The sequence below is a fragment of the Orcinus orca genome, chromosome 4, assembly GCF_937001465.1.
Source record: "Orcinus orca chromosome 4, mOrcOrc1.1, whole genome shotgun sequence".
Lineage (NCBI taxonomy): Eukaryota > Metazoa > Chordata > Mammalia > Artiodactyla > Delphinidae > Orcinus > Orcinus orca.
Window position 1 is genome coordinate 49,101,715 of NC_064562.1, and position 23,269 is coordinate 49,124,983.

The 23,269-nt window shown below is 41.3% G+C and overlaps 2 protein-coding genes across 7 annotated transcripts in view; one reads left to right on the forward strand and one right to left on the reverse strand.

The window, feature by feature from the left end:
• The window catches only part of CDKL2 (cyclin dependent kinase like 2), a 35,546-nt gene extending 32,500 nt beyond the window's left edge, over window positions 1–3,046 (forward strand). For all 5 annotated transcript variants that reach the window (XR_007477156.1, XM_049709372.1, XM_033406514.2 and 2 more), the window contains one exon: window positions 929–3,046. The gene's annotated coding sequence lies outside the window, so the exon portion shown is untranslated. The remainder of the gene's footprint in view (window positions 1–928) is intronic.
• Window positions 3,047–10,999: 7,953 nt separating this feature from the next.
• ODAPH (odontogenesis associated phosphoprotein) lies at window positions 11,000–19,516 on the reverse strand. 2 transcript variants are annotated; one of them, XM_033406523.2, is made up of 3 exons: window positions 19,210–19,516; window positions 17,634–18,263; window positions 11,000–11,672 (listed from the first exon to the last, which is right to left on the reverse strand). In XM_033406523.2, the coding sequence occupies exons 2-3, from the start codon at window positions 17,698–17,700 to the stop codon at window positions 11,308–11,310; spliced, it is 432 nt and encodes a 143-aa protein (XP_033262414.1). In that variant the 5' UTR covers window positions 17,701–18,263; window positions 19,210–19,516; the 3' UTR covers window positions 11,000–11,307. The 2 variants fall into 2 exon arrangements, with proteins under 2 accessions (XP_033262414.1, XP_049564947.1); XM_049708990.1 differs by having other exon boundaries at window positions 17,634–17,771; window positions 18,085–19,516.
• Window positions 19,517–23,269: the final 3,753 nt, after the last annotated feature.

Sequence of the window (23,269 nt, forward strand, 5' to 3'; positions counted from 1 at the left end):
TGTAGCTTGCTGAAGCAACAAATTCTACAGCTGAAACATTCTCCAATGATTGACTCTATGAGAACTCTTGACAGACAAGGAGTTGTACTACTTAAAAAAACAGGAGTAGCTTCTGTCCCTGTGATGAAATCCCTTTTCATAGCGCTTGCATCTCTTGCTTTTAAACTAATCGCCTGTATTTTATTGGATACAGTAATGTGAACTTAGGGTGACAAGTGCTCCAGAAGGATATATACTTATCTCCTGTATCAGTCATTTGCCCTTTGGGTTTGTAAAGCAAGAAAGAGTGAATGATTGCCTGGCAATCTTTTTCCTAATAAAGAGGGATCATACCAAGTGATTGCCTTCCTTCTAAATGTAACTTTTTAGTACTGAAAAATAAAAGAGAAAAAATCAGACCTTTTTGGGTGATAATTTGCTATGTGAGTTCACACAAGTCATTCAAAAATAAAATCCTGCATTCTTATAACAGTGTTGTTGGAATTAACCTGTTAACCTCCACAAAGCATTTTGAATGTCTGTGACATCAAATGTGAATTTACTGTGATGTGCACAAATCTTAAGTTTTCATTTCTCATTTTTACAGGGTCCCTTCCAAGGGCCTAGTAGAAGTCGTTGCAATGCATTTGCTATACATACTGCATAAACTGCAAGCTCTATAAAACTTGTATCTATTTTGTCAAAATTAGTCATTGTTTACACAAAAGGAGATGCTGTGCTATACATGGTAGTTTTGGTGGATAATTATCCTGAAGACTGTCTTTAAAATCTTGTTTTTTATACATATGATCTAAGGTTTTCTTAGACCATGTAACACCTACCAATACTGTCAATACATACAATATGAGAAAGCAAGTGAGGTAGAAATCAATTTCTAGAAAGAATATATGTAAACTGTTTGCTGGCATATGTCCCCCTTTGCTTTTAGATGCTGCCCTAGCCCTTGAGATGACATCCTTGTGCAACAAAAGTGCTGATATCCTAGAAGCAGAGATTTGTGGTTTTGAGCCTTGACTTCTGAACTGACTACATTTTCTGAGAAAGGCCTTGCAGCAGAAGAAAAGACAAAGACATCCATGTGTTTCAAAGGAACATTGAACAACTGTCCCTTCCCAACTGTTATCCCATCACTTTTCAAGTCCACTGATGCTATTTCAAGATGTATCCAATGAAAGAATAGTGATAGAGTTCTTGTTACATGAATGTGTATTTAATATTAGTAGATCGTGTATTTAAAGTGAGTAAAAAAAAAAGGGAGAAAGAGAGAAGCATTTAAAAGGTCATGTTATTTATGCATTGAATCTTGTGTGTTATTTGTATAAATGTGTACATTTATTTGGGAGTGGGTTTGGTGGTGGTAGGTGATAAAAACTAGGATCAGTTGAAGAAAATGAAAAAAAACCTGGGATCAGTAGGAGAAAATGTCTCCTTTACCCTAACTTAACTAAAACACATTCAAAAATCTTGCTTGTTTCTAGGCTTTAAGGAGAAATGTAACTGCTCTCTGTGGATAGATGTACATCTTTGGTTTCTGTGATTATTGTTGATGTTTGATCAGTGTTATTGTGGGAATCTGGCCTCTCTGCTGATCTTCTAAGAACCACACTAAAGCAAATGTCGCAAAGAAGCCTTTTATTTCTAATGACCTAGTATGACTCCGGCATTGGGTAGTCCTCTGTTTTATAAGATTCTGGTGCTAATGTTCTTGTGTGTAGGAACGTGATTGGAACAAGAGTGGTGAAGGAGAATTTTGTACGTTTACCTTGGAGCTGTGTACTGTGCTTCTCATTAAAAAAAAGAGGTAGACATACAAAATTTGGGGATGGAAGCTGGGTTACCAATGACTAGGGCTGATTACTCTTTTCTGGGCCAGTTGCTATGGAACTTCCCAGCTGGAGAAATTTTGGGGAGGGAATATCCACTGTTAGGACTTCACTCTTGTCCCACTGATAGTTTGAAGGTGATATCAGACAGAACCTAGAGATATTTCTGTCTCCTTGGGTCCTCCAAGGCCTCCCCCAAAGCTTTTCACAAGGTGCAAAATCATTTACCTACAGCCCATGCATCTTTTCTAATGCGCTGGTTCACAGCTTTTAGGTGGGAGAGTGAAACCAATTGGACTGCAGGTTTTGGTTTCTGGGTTGTAAGTCGTGCTCTGCGTTCATTATCTTAGAGGATGGTTGTTAAGGGGGCCAGAACTTGTGTAGACTTTTTTTTTGCCTTAACCAATGAGCAATATGTTGTTTTTTCTAAAAGGCACTGGCTAGAACTTAGCCCAAACATTTAACTAGCACTCTTCTCTATTACTCTAAAGAGGTTAATATTGAAATTCTGACCTTAGACACTTGGGCTTTCAAAAGAGTAGGACATTCCAGAGGCAAAATAAGGGGCTCCAATGTAGAGTCTATAGGTGGTTCAACTGAAATTTGGTCTTGGTTTTGAAGCTCTATCTTTAAACTCTGACCAGGTGTTTGACTAGATTGGTGTGGCTAACATGCTGAACAAAATTAGTGTGTAAGTATTTGTAGGCTTCACATTAAAATATTATTATTTTATTTTTACTCTGAAAAATATTGTCAACAGACTCTAGCATGGAAAGCAGATAATACTTAAAAGCCAAGTGTTTCTCTAGCTTATTTCGATGTTATTTTTATGTAAAGATCAGTGTGAAAATATCACCCCAGTGTCTGAGGGTCCAAGATCAATTACCTTCTCATTTGCTTTTGGTATTTTTTGTCTATTAAAACATTTTGTGAACTTTAGAATTAAAGAACTAAAAGTTATTCACTCTAAGTCCAACTTGAGACTTGAGGATCATATCTGGTTAGAACCGTGGCAGAACTTGAAAAAGAAGATTTTGCAAATTGGGGCCATAGACACTGAACCAAAAGAATCCCTTTTTTCAGTTTAAGATGACTTTACTTTGTCTCACCTACAAGGATATGATTAAGCCACTTACTAATAGAAAATATGTGTATGTACTGGTGGGGGGAAGTGGGCTTGCTGTGTGTATGTATGTTTTAAAATTAATAAATATTATATCTTACTGAGCTCCATACATGGTTTTTACTTGAATTTATTTAAGAGACCATGAATAATGTATACAACACCGTACAGTTTTAACAAATAAGTTTGAAATAATCTGTTAATTCTCTTTTTGAAATTTTGTATATAGGGGTGGCAAGTTAATTTTCTTGTACAGCCAGTGATACAAGCAACCTGGTCCTAAAGTAGCATGTCTTGTAAAGATGACTTGGTAGGGCTTCCCTGGTGGCGCAATGGTTGAGAGTCCGCCTGCCGATGCAGGGGACACGGGTTCGTGCCCTGGTCTGGGAAGATCCCACATGCCGCGGAGCGGCTGGGCCCGTGAGCCATGGCCGCTGAGCCTGCGCGTCCAGAGCCTGTGCTCCGCAACGGGAGAGGCCACAACAGTGAGAGGCCCGCGTACAGCGAAAAAAAAAAAAAGATGACTTGGTAAAAGTTGTGACAGACTTCGTTTAGAACCTGGTTCTCCTGATTGAGAATCCTTGCTTGGTTAGAATAGCTGACTTCCTATAGAAATGGGGACACAGAAGATGTGTTTTCTTATGTGACTCTCTCATTATTGGTTCCTTTATTTTAGTTGTGCTACAATATAAGGCTGGATCTGTACTAAATTATGAGTCAGACTAGACGGAAAAATGTGCTTCACTTGTTTTCTAAATGCTCCTCTATGTAACCGAACCACTGGCAGGAGTTAGAAACATCAGCATCACTGCTTTTAAGGTTTTAAGACTAGTCCTAGAGAATTGGACTAAATGGATTTTTCTCTATTGTTTTGTGTTGTGTTTTAGAATTGGAAATGGGTCCTTAACACTCCTCTATGTGAATGAAAAATTATGTTCTCACATTGCTTTTTAAAGGGTCTTATTTTCTCTCTTTATAGCTTCAGACATGAAGTAACTTGAAAATGTAATTACCATAAAGCTTATCTATTTCTTAACACGTCTTCCTGAGAAGTGCCTTCCCACAAATCACTCGTCATCACTTGTAAGTAACTTGTGATTTAGAGCTTTGTGTTTGTAGATGTTTGTGGATATCTGATATCGACTCTATTATATGCTGAGAAACAGAAAACAAAACAAAAACCCATCCACCAAATGTCATTTTCCTTTGCTTTCAGTGAAATTTTATTTCCCCCCATGACGTAGCCTTATTTAATCCCTACTTGTACTTTGGCATGCCAGATCATCTCCTGTAGAAGTGAGGAAGGTTCTAGCGAAACTTTGAAAACTGTGTTGTTGGTTAATGTGAATTAAATAAGAGTTGGGCTTCCCTGGTGGTGCAGTGGTTAAGAATCCGCCTGCCAATGCAGGGAACATGGGTTCGAGCCCTGGTCTGGGAAGATCCCACATGCCATGGAGCAACGAAGCCCGTGAGCCACAACTACTGAGCCTGCATGCCGCAACTACTGAAGCCCACGCACCTAGAGCCCGTGCTCCGCAACAAGAGAAGCCACTGCACGCAATAAGAAGCCCGTGCACCGAAGAGTAGCCCCTGCTTGCTGCAACTGGAGAAAGCCCGTGCGTAGCAACGAAGACCCAACACAGCCAAAGATAAATTTAAAAAAATTAAAAAAACAAAATTAAATCAAAAAAAAAAGAAGGAGTCAGGGAAATGAAACCAAAATATTTCAATTCAGCATGTCTTCCTGTCCCTACACTAGGGTAGGCTCTCTTATCAGTCAAGAGAACAGGTTTTTAATGTCAGTTTACCTCCATTTAGCTATCTCCATGCCTCTAGTTCTGGAAAGCGATCTCCATTAACATTGCCACTAGAATTTAAAACAATCCTTCCATCCCACAGTAATGTTCCCATTGGTTACTTCCCTCCTGAACCTGCGTTTAGTCTTCTTCCTTAGATCATCACTCCTTTTGCTTACATGTATACCTACCTGTCTGTCTCCTCCACTGTATATTTTTTAAGTAGAAAAGCTGTTTATTAAATTGCTCCTAGACCCTCCAGAAGAGTCAGGGCCAGATTCTGAAGGCACACGGGCAAGTACAATACCCAGTGTCACCGCCCCCACCAAAATTTCTGTGTCTCTAAAGATTGGGAACTACATCTTATTTGTCTATTTCTGTTCCACACCATCTAGCTCTGTGATTTCTACGTGACGATAATAATAGTAACCCTGTGAAGGTAGGAATGTTAGTCATGGTTTAGAGGCAAAGTGCAGTAAGTCCTCTACCTTCAATTTTTTGAACTTTCAAAGTTGTGAACGTGCGTTCGTGTGTCCAGTCACGTAAGTTAGTTCACGTGTCTGGCGTACATTGTCACGTGCATGCATCCTCTACCAGTGGTTGTGCTTTTGTGTACTTCATTGTACAGTACTGTATAGAGTACAGTAGTACAGTGTCTTTATTTCAAGCCCAGGATGCCTGGAAGCAAACGTAAAAGCAGCAGTGATGTAGCTGGTACTACTGTACTTTTCAAGGTACTGTACTGTAAGATTAAACATGTTTTCTTTATTTTTTGTGTCTGTTTTTTATGTATTATTTGTGTGAAAAATATTATAAACCTATTACAGTACACTACTATATAGCCGACCGTGTTAGTTGGGCACCTCGGCTAACCCTGTTGGCTTTATGAACAAACAGGACTTAACGAACGTGCTCTTGGAACGGAACTCATTCGTATGTAGGGGACTTACTGCATAGGCTTTGAAAGTTAAGAAGGTTACTCAGTGTCACTCAATAAACGATAGAGCCATGGGTGTTTGTTGAAATAGATATATGGTCATGATTACTTATATCTGGAATCAATTAAAATTTTTTTTGTTTAGATAATAAAAACTTTGGGAGCTTAGGCTCCTGGAGCTACACGCATCCTCGTCCACTTACAGAGGAGGAAGCATGTTTCTCCAGCCATAAACAAAACTTCACTTTACTCTTATTAAGCCAGATTTGGATACTGCTCACCTTGAATCAAGCATTGTAGCCAGGGGAATGGTGTGCACTGATTGGCTTGGGGCTCTGTTACATTCCTTTGCTTGAATTAATAACAAGAGCAAAAGGAAACAGGATTATACTGATTGGGTTAGGCTAATGACAGCCTACCCATGGAACCACCAGGCTTCCGCATAGCTGGGGAGGCATACAGGACATGGATGCTGGAGAAAACAGTCACAGTGCTCACCAGATAAGGATGTTTTGAAGCTGCAAATGTATGCTTCCTTTTAGATTTTCACCCATTCTGCCAAATTGTCCTCCAAAAATGCCGTACCAATTTCCATTCTCACCAACAGTGTCTGGGAAAGTACCTCCCCACGCCTGGACTATGGTAGATGATACTACTAATAATTTCCATGTGGACCAATCTGCTGAGTGAAGATTGTCTTGCTTTAGTTTACATTGTCTTGATTACTACTGAGGTTACACATGTTTTCATATATTTTTTCTTTTTAGATATTTATTGGTCACTTGGGTTCCTTCTTTGAAGAAAGGATACTAAAGGTCTTAAAAAGTGAGGCAAATTTTAGCTTGAGTGTTGGAGATTTTCCTTTGTAGATGCGTTTCATACTTCCTGAAAACAAAGGTAAACACCAGATTCAGATAATATAGCTTGGCTCAAAGTATATTGTAGATCAAAAATTATTTTAAACTGGGAAATGCAGCCCAGCCAGAAGAACGTATTTTAAATTATACTTGTCGTCCTAAGTAAGGTGTTCAGATCCCTTTTCTTCTGCTGAGTCTTGGGAGGAAATAAGTTAATGCGAGAGAAGCACTTTTTCCCTTCCAGGGCAGAGGAATGAAGACGTCAGCTCTGTTCGGATGGACAGGAATTATTTAAGGAGGGTTGTGAAAGGTCTGAGCTCGAGGGTTGCTGCAGCTGGCCTTACATCCATTTCACTACGACGACACCTTACTCCTTTGGCTCCGCCTAGGACTGCCCAGGGCTGTCAAGCGTGATCCAAGAGGGGGCAGTAGAGAGCGATTTCCTTCCCAAGGAGAGAAGCGCTAAAACCTGCGATAAATTTCACCTGAGGGGTATTATCTGCTCTTTTGTCCATGCAATAAGCCGTCTTCTTTCCCCGTTTTTAAGGGCCCAGTGTTAAGGATTGCGTAATCTATTTGAACCGCAGGGGTGGCAAGGAAGAACTGTAATAGACGGGCCATCAGATGGTGCCGGCCGTGGAGGGGCGCGCCCTGGTGGACATTGATAGTTAAACTCTCTGTTAGTCCGGTCTTAAAAGGTTTAGGAAGCAGAGTGGGAGCGGAGGAGACCCAACGCACGTGGCGTTTATCTCTCTGATTGGATCAGGGCTCCCCTACTGTCAGCAGGTGGCTGGTGACTCAGAGGTCAGCAAGGCAGAACCAGTGGCTGGAGGAGAGCTAGGCTGGTGGGAGCGTGGGGGCAATGAGGAGGAGCTGTGGACTTCACTGAGAATCCTGAGTAAAAGAGAAAAAACCTGAAGAGTTATGAAAGTAAATTTGCCTCACAACGATGAAATGGGAGCGGATGGGCAAATGCAGAGTGGCAGGAAGGCTGATCAGGCTACTTCCAAGAGAGCTGATCCAACAAAAGGGCGCTGAACATCTTTGGAATGAATCGGAAATATGGTTTTCAAGTGTGATTTACAAGCAGCAAAATGTAAGTTGATGCTCACAATGAATGGAAATTGGAAAATTAGTCCACACTGTGGCTCTGGCCACTTTTCTTGATTATATTGGAATGCAGCATAGGGAGTCCGCATGGTACAGCCTGAGGCATATTTCCAACCTTGGTATCAGTCAGCTAAGATGTATGTTCAGTCAGCAGTCAGTCCACTGGAGTTCTGAATTTACAAAAGTGTAGGGCATGTTGTTTAGGGGAAACAAGTTATCTATTATGTGGCTAAAAATAAAGTCCTCAATATACCTCTCAACATGTTGATTTGAAAAAATAAATCACCAATGAAAACTGAAAAGAGGCAATAGGAAAAGAGAAATACTTTGCCAGCATGGAAACAGAAACTTAAGACACATTTTGCACACAATTCTATGACTGTATGAAATCTACCTCTATTCTGAGTGATGGTGGGCATCTAATTCCCCAAGTGAAGGAACATGGTGAAAGATTTTTCCAAAAAAAGGTAAAGTGTTTACTATGTGCAGAACATGTAATAACTCACCTCTTTAGAACATAAGCCAAGATATCTATAAATTTTGTTGTCAGAAAATCAGTTTCTCCTTGCTTGTTGAGCAGATATTTAAAGAATAACAGTTTGAAGAGGCATCTCAGATAATAGCTTTCCCAGGAAATCTGTATGTCTTCACCTAGCCTGGAGAGATTTTACAAAGAGGATTGGACTCAGATTTTGAAAAAAGTGATAGATTCTACTAATAAAAGCCTGAAAAAATTACAAAATTAAGTGAGCAATTAAATTGGAGGATTCTCTGTCTCTGGTTACCATTCTGACCTATTTTCTAACGAACTACTGAAAGGGAAACAATTTACCAGCACTGAAAAGAGAAAGACTCATGTTAAAATTCTTCAAAGAAGTTTGAAAGCATGCACCAGTGGCCAGTAACTGTTTTATTTGAGAGAGATGTTTATACCTTATCTTTCTCTCCTCAGTAGAAGTTCTTTTTTTGCTGGAGAAGATTTTAAAATCCTGAGACTTCCGCTGACATGTGGGAATTGATTTGGAAGCAAATAGGGTTAAAATACCAGGAGCCTTAAAAGTTCATTTATTTAACAAATATTTATTGAATCCCTACTATATGCAAGGATTGTTTTAAGTCCTGGAGATAAAGGAATGAACACAATAGATACAAATCACTGCTTTTAAAGAGCTTACTTTCTGATGTGAAAGACAAATAATAAAAGAGGTAACTATGAATACATATAGAATGATTGAATGTGATTCGTGCTAGGAATAAAAATAAAGCCAGGAATGGGAAGAGGAAGTAGGTCTGTGCATGCACATTTAATTCGGGTGGCCAGGAACTGAGAGGTGGCATTTTATGAAGGTCCTGAAAGGAGTGAGGGGAGGACCCCTATGGATAACCTGTATTATCTGGGTCAAAGGCACTGTAGCCAGAGGGACCGCCAGGGCACAGGTCCTCAGGAGGGAGTGCGTTTGGTGTGAGGACCAGCAAGGAGGGCAGTGTGTCTGGAGTGGAGTGAGAAGGGAAAAGAGTAGTGTGAGATGAGGTCAGAGAGGAAGAGGCTGGGGATGAGGCGTGGGGAGGCCGAGTCATGCAGGCCACTGTTAAGGACCTGGACATCTGTGTCAAGAGGTTTCAGATGTATTAGTAGAGATGGTCCCTTCTACACAAATCATTGAACTGCTACTGTCCAATTCATGCTTATCGTAAATTTCCAATGTCAACATTGTGGGAGATATCTTCTGTTCAGAATGTGTGTTTCTCTCTTTTTCTGGTTCTTTTGATAGCCAACTATAGGGTTATATTTGAGGCTGTTAAAAAATTTCTGGTTTAAATTTGCCTTAGTTGGGAAAGACAAATACATATTGCTTCGTGCTAAAAAATATGCAAAGTCTTCTGCTTACTGTTATTTTTTTTTTTAGTATTTATTTATTTGGTGGCGCTGGGTCTTAGTTGCGGTGCGCAGTTTCCTTAGTTGCGGCACGCAGGTTCCTTAGTTGTGGCATGTGAACTCTTAGTCACAGCATGTGGGATCTAATTCCCTGACCATGGATCAGAACCTGGGTCCCCTGCATTGGAAGCATGGAGTCTTATCCACTGCGCCACCAGGGAAGTCCCTTCTGCTTACTGTTATGAGGTGATATTTCAGTGAAATAGTGCCTCCCCCTCCCCGCTTTATTGAGATGTAATTGACATATTACATTGTGTAAGTTTAAGGTGTACAACGTGTTGATTTTGTAACACTTACCTGTTGCAAAACGGTCACCACCAAAGCATTAGCTACCACCTCCATCCCGTTACACAATTACCATCACTTTTTTGGGATGAGAACGTTCAGGATCTACTCTTTTAGCAACTTTTAAATATATAATAGAGTATTATTAGCTATAATCACCACACTGTACATTAGATCCCTAGGACTTGTTAATCTTAGAAGTGGAAGTTTGTGCCTTTTGACCAATATCTCCCCATTTCTCCACCTCTTCCAGTCACTCTACTCTCTGTGAATTTGGCTTTTTTAGATTCCACATATAAGTGATATTATACAGTATTTGTCTTTCTATGTCTGACTTATCAGTGAAATATTACTTAATATAACCTTGCCAACTACCAGTCAATGAAATATTTGAAAGCTTGTTTAACAAATTAAATCTACAGTTATAATTAGCATACTTTTACTGATTTCCTCTGCACTGCAGCATTTAAAACATTTTCAATTGATAGATAATTTACATATTGTAAAATACATAAATCTTAAACATACAGCTTGGTGAATTTTTAGAAATGTGTACACCCTGTGTAACCATCACCCAGATTAAGAAATGGAATATTTTCAGCTCCCAGCAGGCTCCCTCTTGCCCTTACTCAGCCAATATCCCCTCAAAAGTCATCACTATTCTGACCTCTATCACATCACCATGGGTTGGTTTTGCTTGTTCCTGAATTTCATATAAATGGAATCTTACTGTATGTATTCTTTTGTGTTTGGCTTCTTTCACTCAACACGAAATTGTGAGATTCATTTATGTTGTTGTGTGAAGCAGCGATCTGCTGTTTTTCATGGCTGTGTTGTATTCTAGGATATGAGATGATCATTATTTACCCTTTCTACTGTTGGTGGACATTCATGCTGTTTCCAGTTTAGAGCTGTTTTATGATGACTCAGTGCTTTTACCTGGTGATAACTCTAGGAGTTGCTCAGGTATACAGAATTTATTGCCCCAAATACACTGCTCCAGTTGTGTCTGCTCGTTTGTACCTCCCACTCCTCAATGCTTTGGTTCTTCTGCTGTTTAGAACAAGGAAGTTCCTATTGGAACCTCATATTTACTTAAATTTTATTATAAAAATTAGTCAAATATGCTCTGTGCTTGAAAAAGGAAAGAAGTGGTTTTCTTTATTTTTTTCTTACATATAAAAGTACCTGAGCATTCATACAATTCAACATCAAAAAAACAAACAACTTGATTAAAAAATGGGCAGAACTGAATAGACATTTTTCCAAAGAAGACATGCAGATGGCCAACAGGCACATGAAAAGGCTCAACATCACTAATCATCAGGGAAATGCAGATCAAAACCACAATGAGATATCACCGATGCTTAATTTTCCAGTCCAATAGTTTTAGTTTAGTCACTGAAAACAGAAATCTTTTTCCTGAGGCCTTGGCTTCTTTTACTTCAGCACGTTTGGCGCTTCTCTACTTTCTCTGCTTTCCTCAGAGGAGCTTGCTCTCCAGAGTCTTCTTCTGGGGAAATAATAATAAGGAGGAAGGCGACTGTGCGGCCGAAAAAATGGATGGAACTGAAAATGGTGGTAGCACCTCGGAGGGAGGAAAGGTCTGTATGGGAACCTAATGTGGACTCTGGGCCTTTGTGGTGGGAAAAAATGGAAGGGACACCTGGGTGTCCTGGTGATGGGCTGGATCCTCGTCACTGGGTTCCTTGTGGTGGGAGGAGGGGTAAGTGTAAAGATCTGGCAGTCTGTAGGCTCTGCATTATTTTGTGAGTCTCCAGGAGGGGTGAATACCTCTTCCTGTCCTGTGGGGAGAAAAGCGCAAGTCAGGAAACAGGCCTGATGACACGAGCAGAGGGGAGAGTCTTCAGGTGGAGGCAGGGGAGAAAGAGGGGAAGAGAGAATTCTAGAGTCTCAAAGCATGTTTGAGAGAACTGCCCAGCCCAGGAAAATGAGACACGGACACTCCTTATGACCCAGAAATTCCACTCGGAATTTACCCAAGAGAAATGAGTGCTTATATCTACAAAAGACTAGTTCAAGAACGTTCACAACAGTCTTATTAACATTAACCCAAACCTGCTAACAATGCCAGTGTCCATCAATAGGAGAATGGATAAACAAACTGTGTATTCATACAATGAAAGAATACTCAGCAATGAAAAGGAAGAATTACTAATACAACAACATGGATGTATCCTGTGATGTTATGTTGAGCAAAGAAGTTAGACACAAAAGAATACATACTGTAAGATTCCATTTTTATGAAGTTCAAGAACAAGCAAAACTAATCTATGGTAAAAAAAAAAAGTCAAAAATAGTTAGCTTAGGGTTAGCGTAGGTGTTATTTAGTGGAAAAAGTAACCAGTGAATTCTTTAGATCTCGATCTGGGTGGTTGTTACATGAATATGGAGATAGATATACACACACACACATTTATATTTACACATACATACCTATATACACAAAAATACAAATGTACACACACACATATCTAAAATGTGATCAATATATACCCTTAAGATTTGTGCATTTTATTGTGCATAAATTATACATAAAGAAAGAAAATTTGATGGAAAAAAAGTAATGTAAAGAAAAGGCCTGCTTCACTTCCCCAGCAGTGAAATCATTCCCTGAAGAGGAAGGGAGGGAACATCTACTTGCTCCAGGGGAATGAGCACTGAGGACCAGGATGACATTAATTTCTGAGAAGAAATTTGGATCAACCTCCAGTGTCAAGGTCTTCCCTCTAACTGTATCATACAATCAAACTGGCTGCAAAAAAGCAAGCTTTCCTTTAGGAAATTATTTCTTCACTCCCTTAGAGACTTACCAAAACAGGCCTGGAAAGGGTTGCTGAGTGTGAATGATGGAAAAATGAATTCCTCACAGTAAGTTGAGAGCTAGATTCCCCTCACCTTTAAAACAGCTGAATTCAGGTTTCTTGGTTATACTGGGTCTGCTTATTCAAAGCCCCTTCTAGAGATTCTGTTTCACCCATAATATCTGGAAAGGTCAGTACTACACTCCTTCGGCTATGGATGATTGGACTGTTGTTAGACACTCAACTCATTCATTGGCTGGCCAGTGACCAATCAGATTCTCACTCAAGAATTTCAACAGAGACACAGCTAGTGGAAGATGTTACTGGAAGTGGTAGGGCGGGGGCTGGAGTGTCAGGTATTGGCCAGTTGAATGTTTAATAAACAGAGAAACCAATATTTCCATAGCTGTAAAATGGGGAAAGTCTCTCAAAGAGAAAAAGAGACAAGTGCCTCTGTGGTAACAGAGTGATGATGAGAGTAACCTTGACTCTTGACTTTCTCAGGGCTGGTCTTTTTGAGGGCTGGCTGTACTTAAGTTCCTTGGAAATATCTTTATAATAATCACCCCACCTCCAGCTCTATTCATTTTCTTTTAAGCCAGCTTGAATGGGTGTCTGTTTCTTGAATTAAATACTGACCCTTTCTCCCATACCCACCCAGGCTACTGAGTATTAAAATCTTATGGCTGAAACTAGATTAAGACATTTCTAACTACAGAAGATGATTAAATCCCATATTGCTCATTCTTTCCTCTACACAATCAGATCAATTCTGAACCTTTGTAACATGAAAACTTTCTGCTGAGAATCCAGTCACTAGGGGAGAAGCTAGCCTTATTCTTAAATTTAAAAAAAAATTTATATATTATTAGCTGCGTTGGGTCTTCGTTGCTATGCACGGGCTTTCTCTAGTTGCGGCGAGCAGGGGCTACTCTTCGTTGTGGTGCGCGGGATTCTCATCGTGGTGGCTTCTTTTGTTGCAGAGCATGGGCTCTAGGCATGCGGGCTTCAGTAGTTGTGGCTCGCGGGCTCTAGAGCGCAGGCTCAGTAGTTGTGGCGCACGGGCTTAGTTGCTCCGCAGAATGTGGGATCTTCCCGGGCCAGGGCTCGAATCCGTGTCCCATACATTGGCAGGAGGATTCTTAACCACTGTGCCACCAGGGGAGTCTGAAGCTAGCCTTATTCTTAAGCTCCATCTTGACATTTTGCTATCAGATCAGGCTTAGCTAGGTCTTGGGCTCTGCCACTCAGTAAGCTGGACTCCAGTTTTTAAAAACACCCACCCCTTGTGCTTTTTCTACTTCTTAAAACTGAGGCTATTCTCCAAATCCTCCTGACAACGGTGCTCTAGGCATCTGGAACCAGAATTTTAAAAGCCCAGAGCCATGGATGATTTTTTTGAAGTAGTTTTTGTGGAATGGAGGAAACCGAGTCAGATTCCAGTGGCTTAAATAGGTGGGAAAAAATAGACTCAGAAGTGTGTAGAGTTCTCTTAGAAGTGAGAGAAGTAGAACCAAAGAAGTTTATGGTAGATCATGTCTCATTTCCTCAGGGAGGCCTTCCCTCCCTTGAGGCTGGCTTAAGGCCCCTGGCAATATGCTTCCCTAGCACCCCGTGAGTCCACTTTCATCATATTCATCAGTCATGTGATTACCATTCAGCGGTTGTATTCCTCCTGCACTGAAGTATCTGTCTGATCATTCTGTACACCTGGTCTCATCGCTAGCCCAGTGCCTACAGTGGACTTGAACAGACTGAGAGAAATCTCAGTTTCCATAATTTCAAAAGTTACCACATTCCTACCTCTCAGGGATAATGTGATCATTAATAAGCAAATATTTCTCATTATGTAACATACTGACATGACACCAAAGATACTGAATATCAAACACAAAGAGCTCTTTTGCAACCATAATTTGACCAAAGTAGGTCAAATATTTAAGTGCAGATTGGAAACATTTTGAGAGGCAGAACGGCATAGGATCCCTGAGCTCTGCCGTTTAATAATTGTGTGACCATCGACAGCTTCCTTAACTTCTCCCAGTCTTCTTTTCCTTATTTGTAAAATGGAGAAAATAATAACTACCTATCTCACTGGCTTGTAAAGTGCTGAGAACATGCCTGACACGTGCATTTGGTAGGTCTTAGCTGTTGTTATTGGCCTCCATCAACACAAGGCCTGTTGACTCTGTTGGTCATTGCTATGTCCCTAGTACCCAGAACAGTCCCTGGCTTGGCCTCATGCCCCGTACATAGCTGATTAATTGAATGAGGCAGATGTTGAGTGAAGATGCTGAGTTCCTCTCTGTAGAGTTTTGTGAAGCTCAGTATTTCATTCCAGTCCCAGAAAAAAATTTTTTTTGGCCTCGCTGCCCGGCATGCAGGATCTTAGTTCCCTCACCAGGGGTTGAACCTGTGCCCCCTGACGTGGGAGTGCAGAGTCTTACCCACTGGACCGCCAGGGAAGTCCCTCCAGTCCCAGGAAAATTGCAATAATAACTTACATTCAAAATTAGAGGATAGGGCTTCCCGGGTGGCGCAGTGGTTAAGAATCCACCTGCCAATGCAGGGGACACGGGTTCCAGCCCTGGTCTGGGAAGATCCCACGTGCCGTGGAGCAACTAAGCCCGTGTGCCACAACTCCTGAGCCTGTGCTCTAGAGCCCACAAGCCACAATTACTGAAGCCCGTGCGCCTAGAACCTGTGCTCCACAACAAGAGAAGCCACTGCAAATAGAAGCCTGTGCACCGCAACGAAGAGTAGCCCCCGCTTGCTGCAACTAGAGAAAGCCCTCACTCAGCAACGAAGACCCAATGCAGCCAAAAATAAAATAAAATAAATTAAAAAAATTAAAGGCTAATAAAATAATCAAGACCCAAAATATTGCTTGGAGTTTGGACATCAATTTTAAGTGGGTTTACTATAGTCTAGACATGAAATTCATCGTATGCTAACAACTAGTACTTTAAAAAAAAAAAAAGTAAGGGTGAGATGACCTTTTTAAAAAATATATAATTATCTGTACTCTGTGGTTATTTGGGCAGACAATAGCTGGTTTGTAGTGAACTACCCTGATTTCTAAGAGAAGTAAGTTTTATACTTGATGTATAAGCATGCAGTTCTTCTTTTACACTTGGAGTATCACAAAAATTCTCAGGTGCCTTTAGAGTCGAACCAAAAAGAAATATAAGTCCTGTGATTAATTTGCTCACAGTAACTGCAACTTACTTCATTTTGTAGACTCACAGAGTAACTGGCTATTTTAGCCAAATCTCTAATTTTACAGGTAAAGACATAGGAGCCCAGTTCATACCAGTTTACACAGGCCTCTTTCAATCCTATGCTATAAGTCTAGTAGTTTCAACAGTGCTGTGACAAATGCAGAGATGATAAAGACACGGGGCCTGCCCTCGAGAGGTGGGGAGACGCTACAAATACATGGATCTATAATGCAGAGCAGAATGCAGTATGGACCATGGGTGATATACAAATTGCTCTAAGAATTCAAAGATGTCAGAGAGAGGGAGATTGCAATTTTAAAGCTATGTGTCTTAAGAAAGCCTTATGTGAAGGTAATACTATAGTGACATTAAACGTCACCATGTGAAGCAGAATTGCAATAAACAGAGGTGAAATCAGGAGCGGGGGCAACCATAGCTGCTGCTGTGGAGGAGAGACAGAACAGGGTGGGTTTGGAGACCCACACATGACCCCGTCTGGCAGAGCCAGGGCATGTGTAAGTGGGTGATGGCCTGGAGCCAGGGCTGCCTGGAGAGAGTGAAGCTGCATTTGAAGGTCTTTGAGGCTAGTCTGAGGGATAGTGTGGAAGAGTGAGCCTAAATCAGAAATCACATTTTAATGGTGTTTTTAAAAAAAATGTGAGTAAACCTCTAATCTCATTATAACTTATTTAGCTACGTATTTACAAGGTTTCCTGAAGAGTGGTTGACTTTCTGGAAAGGTGCCCGGTGTCAGGTTTTGTGTTATGGTGCCACTTTCAGATGTCACTTTTAGCGGGTGATGTTTGCAGTCTTGTCTTGGGAATCGGGCAGGTGTTCTTTGTAATCTGTCTCCTTGCCCTCTGATCGCCTGAGTTCATGCAGAGATTGGACAAGGTGATCTCTGGTGGCCTCACCACCACCTCTGATGCCCCTGCCCCTTTCTGTTCTGTTGTGAGCTTTGGTGGATGGGTGCAGGGAACTTGCTAGGGGATGACTAGGGTCTGACTGAGCTCCTGCAAAGCCCCAGGCCACGTGAAAGTGGTGGAGGACTCAGTTTGACTCCTGGGGCTCTCCCCCTTTTCTTTCCTGTCCCCAGCGTTTGTAAACCAATGCTCTGGCTCAGGCCATCTGGAAATTTTGTAGTGGGGGAAAAGGAAAGAGAAAGGAGTAGGGGAGAAATTGAATCTAATAGAACCTTAAAGAAAGAAGTCTAGGCTAACCTCCACAGCACCAAGACACAACTGACTAGATGTGATTAATTAAAGCAGTTAATAAACAGAGACTGAACACCCACCATGGGCAAAATACCAGGCTGTTGGGCATATAAAGAGGTGGACATTGCTGTAATTCAGGGTGGAAATTGTTAGCTCTATATCAATAATAACTAGTATTCATATAGTGCTTGAAGGATGAAGAGCTTTTCTTGCATGATAGCTCATTTGGTCCTCACGACCCCCATAATAATGGACATCATTAATGCTGTCACTTCACACTTGAGGAAATGGAAATCAGAACAGTTAAGTGTGTCTAAAGTCACATAGCTAGGCCTGAGACTAGGACCTTCCGATGATAAAATTCAGCCTCTTTAACCACACAGGCTGATGAAAGCTGACGCAAATAGTTCCAGTTCACGATATGCATAATCACGGAGCCAAATTTTGTCTTTTCACACAACTTATCAATTACTGGACCCACAGTAGAATAAAAACAAAACCCTTACCTTCTGCCACAGTTACCACCAACCAGCAGACCAGTAGCCAGTAGGAGAAGCAGAGTCTGTGAGCCATGGCTTCTACCCCAAGCAGTCACTGCCTTGAACCCAACGTGGCTTAAAAGGGGTTGGTGAGTCACCCGCAGACTGATTCAGGGAGTTTTCATTTGCATAGTGGACCACAGGGATTAGGGCCTGTGGTGTGAGGGTAAGAAATCAGCAAGGAAATACCAGACAGTATTTGTCAACCAGAGCTTCTTGTAATGACAGCCAAACGTCATTCATCTGTCCTTGGTTGGAGTTGGATTGTGGACAACCACGCCCTCACTATCCTTTTAATTCCTTCAAACTTCCCCTCTTAGTGCCTTCTCATTACTTGTGTATATAGGTCTCCCTCAGCAAGAGAAAGAATCTGTCCAGGAAATGTACAGCACCGCTTCCTTCTGTGCAGCTTACTTACTTAACAAAACCAAACAGGACAGGGAGGACGTTATCTAAAGGCTTTGTGACCCCGGCAGTTTGAAGAGGCTGTTCACAGATCTTGGATCAGGGATTACGACTTCTTCTCTGCTTTTGTCAAGGAGCCAAGAGCAGCAGAGTCAGAAAACTATCTTCTCTAGTAGCCATCATGGTCACTGTCTAAACAAACATGAAAATTTTGGGAGATTAACTTAGTGATTTGTCCTTCCAAGGCCCCCTCTGATTCATCAAACTGCCCGTAAGATGCCTGGTTTGTTTCCTGTCAGCTGCTGGAGGAATGGGAGTGGGCGGTCACAAGTGCTTAAAAGCACGGACGTTGGAGTTAGAGATGATCATACTAAGTGAAGTAGGTCAGAAAGAGAAAGACACGGGCTTCCCTGGTGGCGCAGTGGTTGAGAGTCTGCCTGCCGATGCAGGGGACACGGGTTCGTGCCCTGGTCCGGGAAGATCCCACATGCCGCGGAGCGGCTGGGCCCGTGAGCCATGGCCGCTGGGCATGCGCGTCCGGAGCCTGTGCTCCTCAACGGGAGAGGCCACAACAGTGAGAGGCCCGTGTACCACAAAAAAAAAAAAAAAAAAAAGGAAAGAAAGAAAGAAAAAAAAAAACTAGTCCTGGGTCTTTTGTATAAGTGATTGGAAAAAAGGCACACATTTTGCCTTTGGACTTGAAGTTGGGAAGAGACATGAAGAGAGAGTCTGCTCAATAAAGCAGAGTGGAGAGTTATCAGATTCTGACAGCAACATTTGAACCTCTGAATCCAGCTATACCTGAAGCCGTACACAGTGCACGGCATGTGGTATGCTAAAATGGGTTTTAAAGTATTCCCAACATAGACTTATAGAAACAAATCACATAGAGAATAAAGATTCTAAGTCTAGTGCTGCTTGCTAAATGGAAAGAGCAGCTATTAACTTTTATATTCTTGTATTTGATTACAAACTATAGAAGTAGACAGGGAGTAGAAAATTACGTCAGTTCCAGTGGCTGGGTAAGGCATTTGCAGAGATTAAGACCGATCTTTTTCTCATTCCATGCATTCTTCCTGAGAGCTGAGAGAAAGCCGGTGACTAGACAGACACCCGAGCAGGTGGAAGCTGTGGATACCTGAATGTCTTGGCTATATATGCGGTGAGGTGACTTCACCCTGCGTGCTCAGCCGCCCTGTTTATGCTTGGCAGTAGCATCAGACAGATCCAGATTGTGGCGATGAGTCACTATGGGCTTTCCCCAGCCTCAGACATAGGGTGAGTTCACATTTTATCCTTCAGCCTCTAACTGCCCCAGTAGGAGCTCCTGAATGGAATGATTGAAGTCTGGCCTTCAGGTGTTTTGAATATTCAATAGTAATTCAGCATTCAGTGAATCGAAATCTCTGGGTCTGGCGTTGTAGATCAGGGTCGACAACGTGTCTCTGTATAATAGCGAGAAAATGTGTCATTATACCAGCTGTGAGACCATGAGCAAGTTACCTGACTTGTCTAATTTCCTCATCTATAAAATGAGAATAATAAGAGTACCTACCTCATAGGTTAAATGAGTTAATACCATTTAAGCACTTTCAGTGGAGATTGGTGCCATGTAAATGTTAGCTATCATTACTACTGAAAAATAATATAACTTTCTGTCTTGGACAAACATCTCCTCTAGAACCTGGATATCTGAAACAAAACAAAGAAAAGGCAGAATGTGAGGATTTATGAAGATTGTGAAAAGTTCTATGAGAGTGTGCAATACTTCTCAGGTAGCAGTACTTTGAAGTCCTGTTTTTTAGTTTTTTGAGGTATTGAGTCAGTTGGAAAGCTGAATGGGAAATTTCTCAACAGGAAATGAAGGGGGTTTTCTTTGGGGTTCTGCTAGGTGATCAGTCACAGGCAAGCTAACTAAAATCTTGTCATCATACCTTCCCAGACAGTGGTTTCTGTAACTTGCAATAGTAAAGCTGGCGGGGGTTGAGAGAGTTCTTGGAAATATCCAGGAGTAACAGGAAATGGTAGTAATTTAAGACTTGGATTCAACTTTAGCCAATGTCTCCAGGAGATGATGAGGGTAATGGTAACAAGCAACTACTAGTTTTTCAGAAATGGCATAGTTTTGATTTAAATTTGTAGAATGCTGTTAACATTTTATTTTCTCTCCCGCCCTCCCTGCCTGCCTTTTTCCTTCCTCTCCTTTCTCTCTCTCTCTCACACCGCCCCCGCCCACCGGAAGTATATGCTCCCTTCTCTAGAACTAGGCACTTTTAACAGCTTGCCATATATCCTTCCATACCTTTTCCTATATATTTACATACATGCATACTCAGAAACTGTTCTGTAGGTGGCTTTAAAAAATTTTTATATAAATGGGATATTTTGTGTTGCCTTCTAAATTCTTTCTTTTTCACTTAAAATATGTCTTTTCTTTCCATGCCAATCCATATAGATTGGTCTCTTTCTTTTGAATTGTTGCTTGTTATTGCCTTTACGGGTGCACCATAGTTTTATTTATTGATTCACCACTTGGTGGAATTTGGGTTGCTTTCCATTTTCTGCTCTTACAAACAATCCTCCCATAGCCCTCTCTGGGCACATGCAGAGTGCCTTTGCTATAAGGTACATTTAAAAATAACTTGCTGAAACTGTTTTTAGATTTAAATTATAGAATACATTTTCATTTCACTCTAAAATTTTCCAGTCCCTATGGGCCTTGGTGAGTTTGATCCTTTGGATAGCCACATTTCATTGCTGGCTAAAACCATTTCCTATCTTTTCAACAAAATATGTCCAGATAATGGTGACAGCCACAGAAAGGTGAAATGTACATCTCAATAAGGCATTCCCTATTTTTAAGACCCACCCACAACTCACAGTCACTCATAGAGTGGCAGCCAAAACATTTTTTTAAATCCTCAGGATTTCAGAGGTCTTTCCCTTCAGCTGTAAAGCCTGGCAGCACGTTGTACCATTATAAAGTCTACCTCTTTTATAAGCACCAGTACCCTTCATTTCTAATTAAATTCTATGTTGAGTACACTTTGCTGGCAAGTCTGCAACTGACGCCCATCTCCACAAGGTGCTCACCTCTAGTATTTGTGGTTAGCATTCTGCACAGCCTGTATGCTTCATTATCTTTGTTTGATAAAACACTTGTCTCTTGAAAAGCATGAGGCCAGATTTGCTGAGTCATATGTGATGTTATTTTTGAACTGCACAAGCTCTACCACAAGGATTTGGGAAATTTATTATCTGACACAAATATGTCGGGGACTCCTCAGCTAAGGTTAGTTCAAAGACTGTCTATTTAGTAACTGACTGGGTACTCTGAGACAGTGCTACTCAAAGTAGCTAGTCCAGAATGAGATAAGGTGCTCCTCGTTCTACAATGTAAATCGACACATTGTTTCATCCAGGGAGAAAATCTTGCTGTGAAAAAATGTTGACTAAATAGTGGGCTTGGTGATGTAGTTGATTTACTTTCTGGTGCCAGCTCCTTCACTTGGACACGGGTTTCTGAACCACATGATGAGTAGCACTGTTTAAAGTGACATCGAATGAATAAATGAATGAATGAGACATATCTAAGATAAATGACTTTTCAGGGTTGACGTGGGAGGATATGATTAAATAAAATTTTCCCTTTCAGTGGGACAATGTTCCTTGCCTGCTTTTGAGCTGCCACAGAGAGGGAAAGTTTATTTAAGGCACAAATAGCTCAACTGGCCACTGTTGCCCGTACTACTATTATTCCCTATCTCCCTATCAAGTTCATTTTCCCCTTCTCGTGTTTTGCCCTTCTTCCTGTTCTTATCTCCTTTTCCCATGCTCCTGCCATGGCATTTAAAGAGAGAAAAATAATGTATGGAGAGCTCATTGTATGGTCTATGTTTTACAACCAGTTAAATATAATTCTCACTACAACAGGGTGAGGAAGGTATTACTGTCCACTGTGTAAATAGAGAAGCTCAGTTAACTTGGTCCAGGTCCCATATGTAATAAACTGACAGGCTTGAGAATTGAACCCAGGTTTGTTTGGTTCTCCCCAGGTGGTTGGGTCTCCTACTCTCACATCTAAGGAGGGTGCTAACAGAATCCAGGCCCTGGGACAGAACCTTTTAAGGTGCCCACACTGACACACTTAAGTTCCATTTTGGAACTTGGAGGCTCCATTAATTTCATAGTCACCTACTTTAATTGCCATGGTCCTGCCATGTGGCCCACTTCTCTGTGTTTGTGTTACATACATGTGCGTCCCTGTAGGCTGTGAATTCCTTCATCTAATCATCTTTGTATCCCTCGCAACAGTGTATGGGGCTTTGAAAGCGGCACACTCGATGGGGTTATGATGTTAAATATGCTAGTCTATAAACTTCTTTATGCGCCTAAGATAAAGATTAAATGAATGAGACTGAGACTGAAGCCCTTATACTTTAAGATGTTGCGGCATGAATTCTATTGCACGTGTGTGTCTACTAATAAAGCAGGGCACAGTGAGAAGAAAGGCATCAGGCAGCCCGTCCTCCTGAAATGCACTCCTTGGTGTCCCTGGATTATGACTTTTGGAACGTCTTACTAGTCTCTAACTTCCTTGAGGGTAGGAACTGGTCTTTTCTTTATCGGTTCTCTAGTGCCTACATTTTCTGGCATACAGTTCCTGAAACTTGAAAAATACTTGTGAAATGGTTGAATGTGCTAAGTTCTCAGCATTTCCTCTTAAACTGCTGTTACTGGTGCTTACTATGGACCCCCATGCGGTTCTTAAATGACAGATTGTATCTGGCTTCTGCTTCTGAGGTTTCCTTGTACTGGTCCGACATTTTCTTCTCCCAACTCCATCTCTTCCAGCTCCTGCTTTGCATCAGGCATAATTCTCTGAGCAGAAGTACAGCTGGGAGGAAGGTGAGGGATGTGGGAGCATGGGCACCACGGTTTCTCCTGAGCAAATCTCCAAAAGGGAGATGTGACAGTTCTTAGAAGTATGGTGAAATGCAATTTGAGGAATCCAAGTCTATCAGGTGTAAGCTTCCAGGAGTCCTCTCTTAGTGCAGTACTTAATGCCTGTAGCATGGAACTGTGACAACACATAGGAAATGCTGCCTACCAGGGAAGCTCATGAAAGATTCAGTGTCCGAGTTTTCCTGGGGGCTGCTCATGTAGGTACTCTTTGCCTAAGATATTCCCCAATATCA

Excerpts from the sequence above, each read along its gene's own strand:
- ODAPH (XM_033406523.2), bottom strand. The coding sequence starts at position 17,700 with ATGGCTCACAGACTCTGCTTCTCCTACTGGCTACTGGTCTGCTGGTTG. Across the intron at positions 11,673-17,633 it reads GGTGGTAACTGTGGCAGAAG|GACAGGAAGAGGTATTCACC; the intron begins GTAAGGGTTTTG and ends TTCTCCCCACAG.